Source organism: Drosophila virilis, chromosome 4 (genome assembly GCF_030788295.1).
Source record: "Drosophila virilis strain 15010-1051.87 chromosome 4, Dvir_AGI_RSII-ME, whole genome shotgun sequence".
NCBI classification, from domain to species: Eukaryota; Metazoa; Arthropoda; class Insecta; order Diptera; family Drosophilidae; genus Drosophila; species Drosophila virilis.
In genome coordinates, this window is record NC_091546.1 from 12,628,717 (window position 1) to 12,641,080 (window position 12,364).

At 40.7% G+C, this 12,364-nt stretch overlaps 2 protein-coding genes across 2 annotated transcripts; one reads left to right on the forward strand and one right to left on the reverse strand.

Annotated features, from left to right (window-relative positions):
- Positions 1–1,147: 1,147 nt before the first annotated feature.
- Positions 1,148–7,122, reverse strand: Fatp1 (Fatty acid transport protein 1). Its single transcript, XM_002052007.4, has 4 exons — positions 6,874–7,122; positions 2,870–3,496; positions 2,591–2,792; positions 1,148–2,533 (listed from the first exon to the last, which is right to left on the reverse strand). The coding sequence occupies exons 1-4, from the start codon at positions 6,975–6,977 to the stop codon at positions 1,592–1,594; spliced, it is 1,875 nt and encodes a 624-aa protein (XP_002052043.3). The 5' UTR covers positions 6,978–7,122; the 3' UTR covers positions 1,148–1,591.
- Positions 7,123–8,029: 907 nt separating this feature from the next.
- On the forward strand, positions 8,030–9,978 carry Lrr47 (Leucine-rich repeat 47). The gene is made up of 2 exons (XM_032438609.2): positions 8,030–8,716; positions 8,776–9,978. Exons 1-2 carry the CDS (start codon positions 8,144–8,146, stop codon positions 9,487–9,489), a joined length of 1,287 nt encoding a protein of 428 aa, XP_032294500.1. The 5' UTR covers positions 8,030–8,143; the 3' UTR covers positions 9,490–9,978.
- Positions 9,979–12,364: the final 2,386 nt, after the last annotated feature.

Here is a 12,364-nt window from a genome sequence, read left to right on the forward strand (position 1 = left end):
ATATATTTGGCATATAGTCTAATGTGTTCCTTTTTATGGATAGCCGACCGCCCTGCCCGCCCGCCCTGCCTCGTTTACTTAAGCTGACAACGCACTGAAAAAACTCTTGTTTCTTTTTTTTTATAGTTTTGCTTTAAATGAAAATATGTAATCTATTTTTTAGGGCATTTGCTCCAAACGAATTCAATGAAAATAAACCTTGTTTGTTATTAACAAATCGTTTTATAATATATATAATGGATTCTATGAACTGTATCGAATAACTGTGAAGATTATACAGAATAATTTCATTTAAGTAATTAGTTTATTTATTCATTAAGGTCAAATATTTAGAATTGTGTTTAAGGCCCAACGGAGAAAGGATACTTATAAGATGACAACATATTCAATGCAAGCCTTTTCCACGTTAGTTTATTAAACTTTTGAAGCCTCGGCAGCATATCCTAAACTTGATCGAATAACATAGATCTTATCTTAAAATCGAATTCCTTTTTGATAGAGGTAATATCTTACCTGTCCCACACTCTCCCTTTGAGAAATCTATTATATTTCCATGATTATATATTTACTTTCTATATTTATTGTTATTATTTGATAGATTCCAATAATTAGCAGTATTTCTCTCTACAAAAGTGTTACGAGCTCAAAAGTTCAATTGTGTGTTCCATTTAGTTCAATTATGTTCATTTAATGCCGCAAATGAATTGATTTTCTTAGCCGATAATTGAAACTAAAAATAGAAAGCTAAATACATGGGAACCTCGTATCTACTGTATACAAAAATTACGCAAGTTAGGGTTAAAGATCGTGTGGGGCCAAAGTACAAGCTGAAAAGTAAATGTAAACAAATCGTAAATGTTGCGGCTAAGCTTAGATTAGGTATTTTCTTCCATGTTTAATCTGCATGTCAAATATTTAGCAACCTGCTTGTTTTCTCGATACTCTACAAATGTTGCATGCAAAATGCGAATCATAATGCATGTTGCTGAGGTTCAAGTTCACTGCAGCTGATAGCAAAACAAAAGCGCAAGTACGCGGCCAAGCTATAGACGGCTACGTGTTTCGCCCAGACCGGTAACATTTATAATTTGTATGCAGGTGGAGTATATTATGATGACATATTGAGAGAAACGCATTCAACGCAATATTTTCAATAAAACTAATTGATGTAGAACTTTATTTGATAGATACGCTGGGTCATAGAGTTTAATGGAATAAAGGACAGAAACCAATTGGCTGCTCATATGTACAGGCTACATAAAATGGTATGTGGTAAAAAAAAATGCTACTAAACGACTAACAATAAGATATACAAACATACACGCACACTCACTCGCACATACGAATTGCACTTAGACAAAGCTTTGCTACGTATACAAAACAATATAAAATGCGTTTCTAAAAAAAAAAAATGCACAAATCAACTATATACTAGATACATATATGTATACAAAAGTGCTAAGCTTTGGATGTGTGCACAAGCCCGAAAATGGGGAATGGTTGGTGAAGACGCTTACAAATTAATTAACAGCATTAGGGTGTAAAGTCACCAAAGAAAAAGAACCCTAAAGAGAGCGGTAATTACAGTCCATTAAAATCGTATCTCGTTGCGCTGCACTTTTTCGTAGGCGCTGGGCGTGAGCGGCTCGTAGCGTCCCTTGGATGTTTGATAGTAGAGCGCATCCTTGACCACATTTGGATCATAGCCCTCCTTCTGCAGATCCACCTTGCGCAGCTTGAAGGTGCCCGTCAAATCCACTTTGGTGAGCAGTCGCAGTATTTGTGGGCGCGCATAGGCGGGCAGCACCTTGGCTAGATTCGCGGCAAATACATCCAAATCGAGTTCACCCTGCGGATCGTATATGGCAGCCATGCCGGCGCGTCCTTCGGTATGCGGTATGGTTACGCCATACACCACGGTGTCCTTGTAGCCAGCTACATTGCTGACCTGAGCCTCGACCTCGCTGGTAGATACGTTTTCGCCCTTCCAACGGAATGTGTCACCCGTGCGATCCTTAAAGTACAAATAGCCCTTCTCATCAGCGACCAGCAGATCGCCGGAGAGAAATGCCATATCGCCATGCTTGAACACATCCTTGACAATCTTCTTGGCCGATGCCTTGGCGTCCACATAGCCCAGAAATTCTCGCGACGGATTGCCCTTGACAATCTTACCTATGAAGACGCCCGGTTCGTTGGGCTCACAGAGCTCGCAAAGGCCATCCTTGTTACGTATGGGCTCGCCAGTATCCGGATCGGCGCGTATTATCGATATAGGATATACCTGGGGCAATATGCGCGAGACAAAGCCAATGGCACCCACAGTATTGTCGTGATTCATAATGTTCGCATTGCCTTCGGTAGCCCCATAAAATTCACCCACTTTGGCTATATTGAAACGCTCCACAAACTGCGGCCAAATCTGTGGACGCAAACCGTTGCCAAAGACCAAACGCACGCGATGCGCACGATCGTAATCCGATGGCTTTGTGGCCAGGATATACCGCGCCATTTCGCCAATATATTGACCAACCTGTGCGGGCAGAGATGCTTAGATTGATGGATAGAAAAGGAACTAAGAATCACTTACAGTAGCATTGAACTTGGCGCAATCGGCAAAATAGTTGGAAGCCGAGAACTTCTTGCGTATGGACACCGTGGAGCCAAAGATCACCGACTGACCCATGCACATGATGCCACCAGCGGTGTGATAGAGCGGCAAAGGCGTATAAAACACGTCGTCGTTCTTGAAGCCCATTGTGTAGTGGATGCCGGCGGCAATGAACAAATAACTGGCAGCAGAAAATGGGTTTTTAGTCTAGTTTCTATCTGTATAAAGTGTGAAAAGAAACATTATTGTGTGACTTACCGTGAGTGGGAGATGACAGCCGCCTTGGGCAGACCCGTGGTGCCCGATGTATAGATGTAGACCAGTTTGTCATGATGATCCACCTGAGCCTTGCCGGGTTTCTGAGTGCTGGCCGCGGAGAGCAGCGTATTCAGATTCTTGGCCTGTTTGACCGCCTCCGATTGTGTGTTGTTATTCTCGTTATTGAATTGAAACAGTGTCAGATCGTTGGGCAGCTCTTTGGTTATGTCGGACATGGCCTCAACGAAATCCTCGCCGTAGATGAGCGCATGGCAATGCGCCACTGTGATGCTGTGCAGCAGCGAGGGTCCGCGCAGATTCGTGTTGATCAGCGGCGTGATGATGCCAATTTTGGATAGACCCAGCCAGGTGGCCACATACTCGGCACGGTTCTCCATCAGCAGACCGACAACGTCGCCCTTTCGATAGCCCTGCGCCTGCAGCACATTGGCCACGCGATTCGCATGCTCGTTCACCTGACGGAATGTCCATTTCTGTGTCTCGCTAATCACAGCTATCTTCTCCGGATGAGCAGTCACATTTTCCTCGAACACATCGGCCACGGTATGGTTGAGGCGTTCGTGACGTTTCGTGTATCGCAGCAGCTTTCCATAGGCCCACAGAGCACTGCAAGCCGTAGAGGCAGGAGAATATTGTTATAAAGTAACAAGCACGATTAGCGATATGCCGCACAATTGCACAGTATACAGGTGTGTCTGCATTATCAATCGATCTGCCGGAGTTGCGTGTTTTATGGGCCGATTGTGAAAACAAACCAAAATAGCTCAAGCGTTGGACAAGCGCAAACCATAACCCAGATAAAGCCTAAAGTACATATGTATAATCATGGCAAACTGTCGGAGGGGCAACGAGGGGGCCAACTGCAATTAAATGTGCCTGGGAAAACAGCTTGAAGTGATTCGAAATGGCAATAAAACGAAAATTATGTGAACTTAAGAGCGAAAGTAAATGAAATGTTTCATTCGGTTGGATTTCTCAAATTGAAAACTGAGTACAAGTCTAATATATGTAAGTGATATATATAATATATTTAATATTTATACTTAAAACATATTCATTTCAAATGGAATATATCCCATCAATGTATGCTTCACTCTGAATATTCCACTTATGCAGAGAAATACCCAAAGTTAATTGAAGTAAAAAGCATTTTAGAAAATGGATTTATACTTGAAAACAAGACTTTGCCTTCCATACTTTGGAAAACACAACGTAAACCAGTTAAGAATAAACTGTTAGGCTAAACAACTATATGGAATGCATTAAACATAAGGTATAAAAGCTTCGCCAATTACAGCTGAGGCTAGAGTGCTTAGTAATTTTAACATATAAATGTAAATCAAATGAGCTCAGGCCAAAGGTTAAATCGATGTGAGTAAATAAAAATAAACGAGAAAGTTGGGTATATATTCGGCACGCCGACGACTAGATGCCCTTGTGGACATTACCCTCGGCCAGATATGTGAGAATTGTGCAGCTCGTTAGAATATAGCTACTTTACGACCGACCGCTCCTTTTCAGCTATATGATATAGTATATCGATGCTGATAAGCATTGGCATAGCTTTATGATGGAGAGAACTGTACAAAGTTTCAAGTTTGTTCGCATAGAAACAGAACAGACGGAAAGGCCAGGTGGACCTGGCTCTATCGACTCAAAGCTGCTCGAGAATATATATGTATATATACTTTAAAGGGTCGGAGTCAGCTCCCTCTATGTGTTACACAGTGCATAACGAACTTATAATACATGCTATGAGGGTATAAAAAAAAGCCAAATGGCTTAAGGAAAGTTTGTATACACTTCTATATGGAGCATAACGGCAAGTTAATTCAGTTAATAATCGTAATTTACGGCTGGCTAATAAAGCAACCCAATCTATCGAATCTATGGAATTTTTAAGCTGCACTCGATTTGCCCAACACTCGAGAGTGCTTTGCACTTGATAGAAAGTGTAGCATAGCTGATAAGATTGTGCGCCTAAGTAGTTGGGGATTATTGCCCATGGCGACGTGCTAAAAATTAATTCAGCTATATGTAATTGGAATTTGTTAAAGTGCTATCGATGGCTTCCAATTATGTGAGCTGCGCAAGCAATAAAGTGACACACACAAACACACACAAAACATCTTATATATGCATCTACATATACTCAAATCCAAGCTCGTGCACTTTATGCCATGTGTGCGATACAGCGCCGAGTTACGCAAGGTCGATCTTAAGAATCTTGTTCATTAACTTGAAATACAACTGGCCTTGTTGCTCGGAACTCGATCTGAGCTGTTGTTGCTGTGTTTCTGTGCCATAAAAACGAATTTAGCTGATTTTTAGTAATTCGTCAGTGCGCTAAATTTCGACTCCATCTCAATGCCAATTTATTTATATATAATATACCATTGATCTATAAAACTACTGAAGGGTATTTCAAAATTTGCAGAAGAGATTATAATTAGCAGCTTCTAATTGTTGTATATGCATCTTGCAATATCATTCAACAGTTTTTTTTTTTTTTGTAATTATTAAAATTATAAGCCGGAACCTTTTTTTTCGTTAAAAAAAACCTTCGATTTAATCTTATACTTTATAGTTTCCCTACGTTAAAGATCTAAGTTTTCTAGGATCTTAAGTGAGCGCTAAAATGTGCATTCGGAATATTTCGAAAATACGTGAAAAGCAGCTAAACTAAGGCTTTCAAAGTTGATTCATATTCCTTACTTCTTAAAGATCTATGTTATAAAATCCTTTTCTAAGATATGTGTGAATATTTATTTAAGGGAAATTTTAATTTGTTTCTTCCAAGCCTTAGATGCTCAGATAAAGTTAGATTTTACAAATTAAGAGAGATAATTTCAATTTCAATCTGGAAAAAGTTGCTTAGTTCCAGGTAATCCTATTAATTTTTACCAAGTCTATATCGTGTGTAGGATAGTATAATACCCAATGAGTTATTTTCTTTTTGATTTTTTCAAACACCTCGAAATTGTGTCACGGAAATTTCCATAGATCAGCGGCCTCTCTGCCCACTTTGGGCATTTATAATTGGCATTTACATGAAATTAGTGCTGAGCGTTGGCAACCCTGGCTAAGCGTAGCAACAATACTTGATACTTCCGCAAATTTAAATTGAATTCAAATACGACAAAAAAAAAAAAAAAACAATTATAAAACCCCCAAAAACAAGTGGCACGACGACGTTTTCAAGAACAGTTCGTGCGCTGATCAAACGTCGGCGTCGCCGTCGACGTTCGCGTCAGTAACTGTGCCAGCAGCTACAACTCTGCTTCTTCCGCCCCACTCAAAGAGAGACAAGATAAAGAAAAAGAAAAAAAAAATTAGTATGCGTTGCAGACACTCTTCACGCATTATCGCATGGATTGGGCCAAGCGCTCAATGGTGTATTAAAAGTGAATTTGATTTTTCAGTTTGTTTTGGTTTTTGTTTTTTTTTTTTTTTTTTGCCACCTACTGGCATCGTTTGCAGCGACCTTGAACCTGAAGAAGTCAATGACTGGCAATAAAAAAAAAAGAGGCTACGATAAAAAACTATGCACAACTGATAGCCCAAATGTATGACACATTCAAGCATATGTTTTGTTTACATGGCAAACAAGGCGAAAGGCCAGTTAACAGATGTGTATGAAAATTGTGAAAAGAGAAAACTTCAGCTGTGGCTTTTCTCAAATCTGTACATAATGGCTGCTGCAGACACTCGACCCAAATAGATGGCAAGAAACGAGTTTTTCTATGACTATTTTTTTTTACTTGCTTTGCGCTTGGGTACAAAGGGGCAAAGTATACGTCCAGACGACGACGATCTGTTTGCGGTTGAGTTGGGAACGCTCAAATGAACTTATAAAAGAAAATGTAAATTGTATTGAAATGCACACCACTTGCGGTATTGTAAACGAATCAACGTTAGGGCACACAACAAAACATACGCATCATAGAAGCACACACACACACTCAGACACACACGAAACTCACGTTAAATCTCGTTTGGCTGTTGCTCCCGCGATGTAGAACCAGCGCCAAGACCTTGTTAGCAGCAAAGCGATGAGCGCAACGAGTACCGCAAAAAACCAACCCATTGTGTGGAACGTGTAGTTTACGCAGGCGACAGTCAGTGCGAATGCGACTGTCGCGCAAAAATAACGAAATATGACTAAAAAGCGCTCGCGTCTTTGGCGCTTGCGTTGCTGGAGTGATCGATAGCTGACCGATGACGATTGCCGATGCTGATGATCAGCTCTGTTCTTCGCGCTGTGCAACTGTTGAGCGTTGTTAAGGTTGCCAGATCATGCAAAATGCTCAACATTAATATTATTTTAAATATTAGGCAAAATATAACTTACATTGGTGCTATAAAGCGCACAGTTATCAATATTGATAACCACGTTGCGGCTTACATCGTTGGCTAGTAAGCTGTTGTGCTGTTAAAACCATTGTATAACTTATATTTATTTATGCGTTAAGGGTTGTTCAAACATATTGCCCGCCATTTCAGCAAAGCTTTCGCGCATGCAAGCTTTCAAAAGCTTCAATTGTTTTCTGTTATGCAGTTATTGATTGCACCCTTACAGCATCGTTGATAAACAATTAAAATTTACTTACGGTTAGTTCCCGCCTTTGTTGAATGTTGTCGCAATTGTTATAACGCAAGCGTTGATAACGCGTATCGTTGCGTTGTCACAAGAATCCATTGAACACATAAAATGGCAGATACTGTCGACGAAAGCGGACAACTTTCCGAAATATCATTTTCCTGCCTTTAGCGTGCTGTGTGGGCAAACCCGTGATTTTGGTAAATAGATGTACAACAAATTGAGCAGTAAGTTTCAATGTTTTGTTTTGTTTTATAACTACTTTTGATGTTATGGCTAGTAATAAGCTTTAAAGCTGCAGCTGTTTGGATATTTTGAACTAGTTCCTTGAATAATCAGCTGATGTCGAATTGGTGGCAAAAGAACATTAAGAACTTATTAACCATTGTTAATTTATATCATTAAGTTGTATTAGTGTTGCAATTTACATTGCTCAATGTATATCTATTTCATTACTTCATATTTTGTTCTTATTTAAATGCGCGCCAAATTGTGTTTTCGATTAATGCAGCTATCGGCTGGCGTCAGCTGTTTGACTACCAACCAGATGGCAACTCCGCGAGCGAGTCAAAGCCGTTTTAACAACTTAAGAAATAACAATTAGTTTTATTTTGGCGCTATTTCTGTTTATTTAAAGCCAAAGCAGCCACGCAATGAAAATATTATGCGAGGTGCAGGTCTTAAATCGCACAACGCAAGCAAATCGCACGCCACGGGCCGTAAAATCAACGCTGGCCATTGGCTACAAGCAAAGCGCGCGCGACTCCAATGGCAACACCAAAAAGGAGCTGGAAATGGTGCTGTTTACGCCACAGGTGAAGGCTGGCACACGGTACAAGGTGCGCGATAATATACACTGCGTGCACACCAAGTTCGTGCTGGACGGGAAGGCCACCATTGGCTTTAAGCAGCCGGCCGAGAATCTGCTCATCAAATGTGATCCCATACAGCTGAAGGGTTTTCTGCAAACGCTCAAGCTGGGCATGGAGGGCAAGGATGCCATCAATCTGAGACTGAACATAGCCAACACAACCGCCATACCACAGAAGGCACAACCGCAGCTGCGCATGACCATCAATAAACGCAGCGAATATCCAGTTAAAGGTTTTCCGCGCACTCTCAAATCGCTGACCATCAACAATATCCAATTGATGAAGCTCAGCTTTGAGATTTGTACGCTGCGCAATCTAACCACGCTGGATGTCAGTGGCAACAAGCTAGTAAAGGTAATAAACACGTTGTTGATTTATAACGCATATTCATTTCATTTGATTTACCCGCATAGATACCCACAGAATTGGGTCGCCTGCCGCTGACCTCGCTGCATTTGAGCGGCAATGCCCTAGGCGAGCTCAACGACTGGTGCTGGCTGCGTGGCAGCAAACTGAGTCAGTCCCTTTGCGAGCTGGACTTGTCGGCTAACGGACTCAGCTATTTTCCACCGCCATTGGTCAGATTCGAGAGCCTGGTCACGCTCAATCTGAACCATAATAAGCTGCGTCACCTGCCGTTCGCCATACGTCGCCTTCAAAAGCTGCGATCGCTGCATGTGTCCAGCAATAAATTAGAGTCACTGCCCGCTGCCATTGAGGATCTGCATATAGATTTGCTGGACGTGTGGGGCAACTGTTTCAAAGGTTTTAATGTGGAAGCCGCTCAAACACAGGTGCAACGCACAGCTGCCACACACACGCCCACGCCGCTCTGGTTGCAGGCGGCACGCGTGGTCTCTGCACATAAACTGCCCTATTCGACAAGTACACTGCCTGCCATACTCATCGAACTCATCTCGGAAGCGCCCAAGTGCCTGTGCGGCAAACTGTGCTATGCGCTGGAGTCTCGCGATCTGCTGAAGCGCGTTACCCAGCCCAAGTTTACCAATATCAAGAATTTGACCTACAGTCGAGAGCATCAGATCTATTCGGATGTGATCATCTGTGGTCCCAATTGTTGTGCCTATCCGCAGCTGAAGGCTCTATTCAATATATTAATCTCTTGAGATATTCTCGATCTACGTTTCATGTGTTGCCTGCCTGTTTTGAAACAAGATTTCGAATCAATTGCTTTTACAAAATGATCTAAAACCTTTAGAAGAAAACGATTTATTAGGCTGATTTAAGCACTGTGACTTTGTTCAACAGGTTTGGATTTAGTTTGTTTAGTTATTGCAGGTTTAATATTTATTTATTTCGAGGAAATCATGTCCTATACGATATTATTTTTTGGTAATATGATCATTCCATTCATTTTTTATATAAAAATTTACAAATTTATTTCAAAAGCCAAAATCAGCGCACGACTGAAGAACTTAAAGCATACAAAAGTTTCATTTTTAACGCGTGTTAAATTAAAATGCCAATTAAAACGAATTTAATAATAATACAAAATACAAAATATATCATATTTATTTTTTATAAGGGCGTTGCGTAGCTCAAACATGGACAACTCGTAATAATAAAATTAAGTATTGTATTTAAAATCCATTAAATACCGCAGATGTATTTTTAGCTAAGTGCTTTATCTTGTTGAAGTTGAGAGAGTTTTATTATTTTATTTAATTTATATTTCCTTTTTTGTTAATAATCACAACCCTAATGTATGCATGTAATGATCATCCTTCATTTTCTATACGCTTTTGTATACCCTTCAAGGAGGACATCTCCATGTAGATATTCTTTGAACTGGCGCCATATTATATAGCTGCTATAAGAATGATCGGTCGGAAATTGAGTCATTATTTTTGGTGTCTCTCTCTCTCTCTCTCTCTAGCCAGTCTCTCATGCTTATGATGATTTTGATTTTTGTTGATAAGAGAAACTTTTGGCTAAAGTGTAATCAAGTCGTGTGTGTGTGTGTGTGTGTGTGGCACATTTTGTGGCAATGCAATGCAAGCAGCTGCGTAAAGGACTCTCAGTCGGGCCTCACTTTCACTGCTGCTCACGGCCGCATAAAGACATTTACACGCACAGCCCTGCCCCACCCACGTCCCTTGGCGCATCGCTTACTTTGTTTTCATACAACAGGCGCTCGTTGTTTTTATTATTAAAAGCTTCGTGCGTATGTGACTTGCATAAATGCTGGCATGAGCATGAGTTTTTATCAGCCTTAAACTGGCACCTAAGCACAGCAAAATACACAACACACACACACACACACACACACACATACACATGCTTGCTGCTATCATTTTCTTGGCATTTTCTTTTCAGCCTTATCAAATCAAAACTCTGAAGCGTTGCCACTTTTTTAAATAAGCATAAACACAGAGACAGTCTGGCTACCAGCCCCCATGCACCCACCCACACCCACCCACACCCATCCACACACACACACACACGCTTGGCGAAAAAACTTAATGTGCAGCTGGGGAATAGAAAAGAAAGGAAAAAAGGCTGAGGATGAGCCGTGACTTGTGGCAAGCTGGCAGCAGGCCTAACTATAAAAATCTTTATCGGTATGTGAGCGAAGGGGCAATGGTGGAAGGGGGGTGGGGGGCAGTTGGTTGGGGCAGTCGCCTAAGCAGCACAAATCCAATTTTGAGCAGCATTTAAGTGTCCTGGCTGCGTCTGTGCCGCTTCCTGGGCATCACAGCCTCAACCCAGCCAAAGGAAAAAGTTTGTTTTCCGTTTTTGCAGATACATACATACTAACATGTGTGTGTGTGTGTGTGTGTGTGCGTGTGTATGTGCAAATGTGTGTATTGACTCGAGTGTGTTTGTCAAAGCCTTTCCCTGGCCGTGACATTGTCATTTCTAGTTATGTGTGTGTGTGTGTGTGTGTGTGTGTGTGTTTGTTCTACAAATATTTGACTTGATTTCACATTCGCTTTGCCGATTTACAGCTCATTTTTTCAATGTGCGCCTAAAAGGCTGCAGCAAAAATTTTGAATAGAATTTAAAGGGAACAATTTGATTTAAATAAACAAATATTTACAAATTTGATATGTATATAGCACAACTGATGTTTTGTGGATAAAAAAATAGTTGAATAAATAATAATTATAGTGAAATCTTGAGTTTGTTTTCCTTTTTATTTGTTATTTATTTTAGTTAGTAAAAGTATGTTGTTTTTATACTTTTCACTAATTTTTATTATTGTACGGAAGAATAATTTAAATTTCTTGTTTTCTTCTTTGTTATGAGCATTATAAATTTGCGAAAGGTATACAAATTTTATTTATGAGCAGCTATAAAAAGCAAAATGAACAACACAGCATCAAAAATCGTTTTATAGACTGTGGATTTTTTGTAAACAAAAAAAAAAAGTTTTTATAAAACTCTGTGTCTGGCTGGCCTTTAATAAAATAAGCCAACCCTCAATCATTTGCACAGCGCAACCAACTTCGAAGACCCCCCCCCCAAAAAAAAAAACGTAAAACAAAAAGATGCCAAGTCAGCTTAGTCAGGGGAATGGTTCCCCTTTGGAGGAGCCGGGGGTGTTCTGTTCTGTTGTGTCTCCCATAAAGCGCGCTTCAAAGGCAGTAAAAACTCCATTAACTGTCATCAAAAATGCATTTCGCATGCAGCAAATGGCCAAAAGAGAAACGAGGGGGTGACCATCAAATAGAATAGAATGAAATGGCTCAAATCAAAATATATCGAATAAATCAAAGAGCAGCAGGAGAACAGAGAGACAGAGAGACAGAGAGAGAGAGAAAGTGCCAACTCTGATGGGTAACGACACATTTTTATGGCTAATGAACGCAGCAGCCGCCTGGACGAAGACGCATTCGGTGTATCCCTCGTGACCTGGCAGCATTTGGTCACATTTTTATGCATGCCCCGGGCACAAATTAACTTTCCAATTGATTGGGGGAGCACTTTTGTTGGGCTGGTGGCATTGTCACGCCCCGACGCAGCCGCATTAAATTTATC

What these genes read in the sequence shown, in the direction of transcription:
- Lrr47 (XM_032438609.2), top strand. Translation starts at nt 8,144, where the DNA reads ATGAAAATATTATGCGAGGTGCAGGTCTTAAATCGCACAACGCAAGCA. An exon ending in GTGGCAACAAGCTAGTAAAG is followed by an intron (nt 8,717 to 8,775) that starts GTAATAAACACG and finishes TTACCCGCATAG; the next exon opens with ATACCCACAGAATTGGGTCG.
- Fatp1 (XM_002052007.4), bottom strand. Translation starts at nt 6,977, where the DNA reads ATGGGTTGGTTTTTTGCGGTACTCGTTGCGCTCATCGCTTTGCTGCTA. An exon ending in ACAGCCAAACGAGATTTAAC is followed by an intron (nt 3,497 to 6,873) that starts GTGAGTTTCGTG and finishes TACGGCTTGCAG; the next exon opens with TGCTCTGTGGGCCTATGGAA. An exon ending in GCGCCAAGTTCAATGCTACT is followed by an intron (nt 2,534 to 2,590) that starts GTAAGTGATTCT and finishes CTGCCCGCACAG; the next exon opens with GTTGGTCAATATATTGGCGA.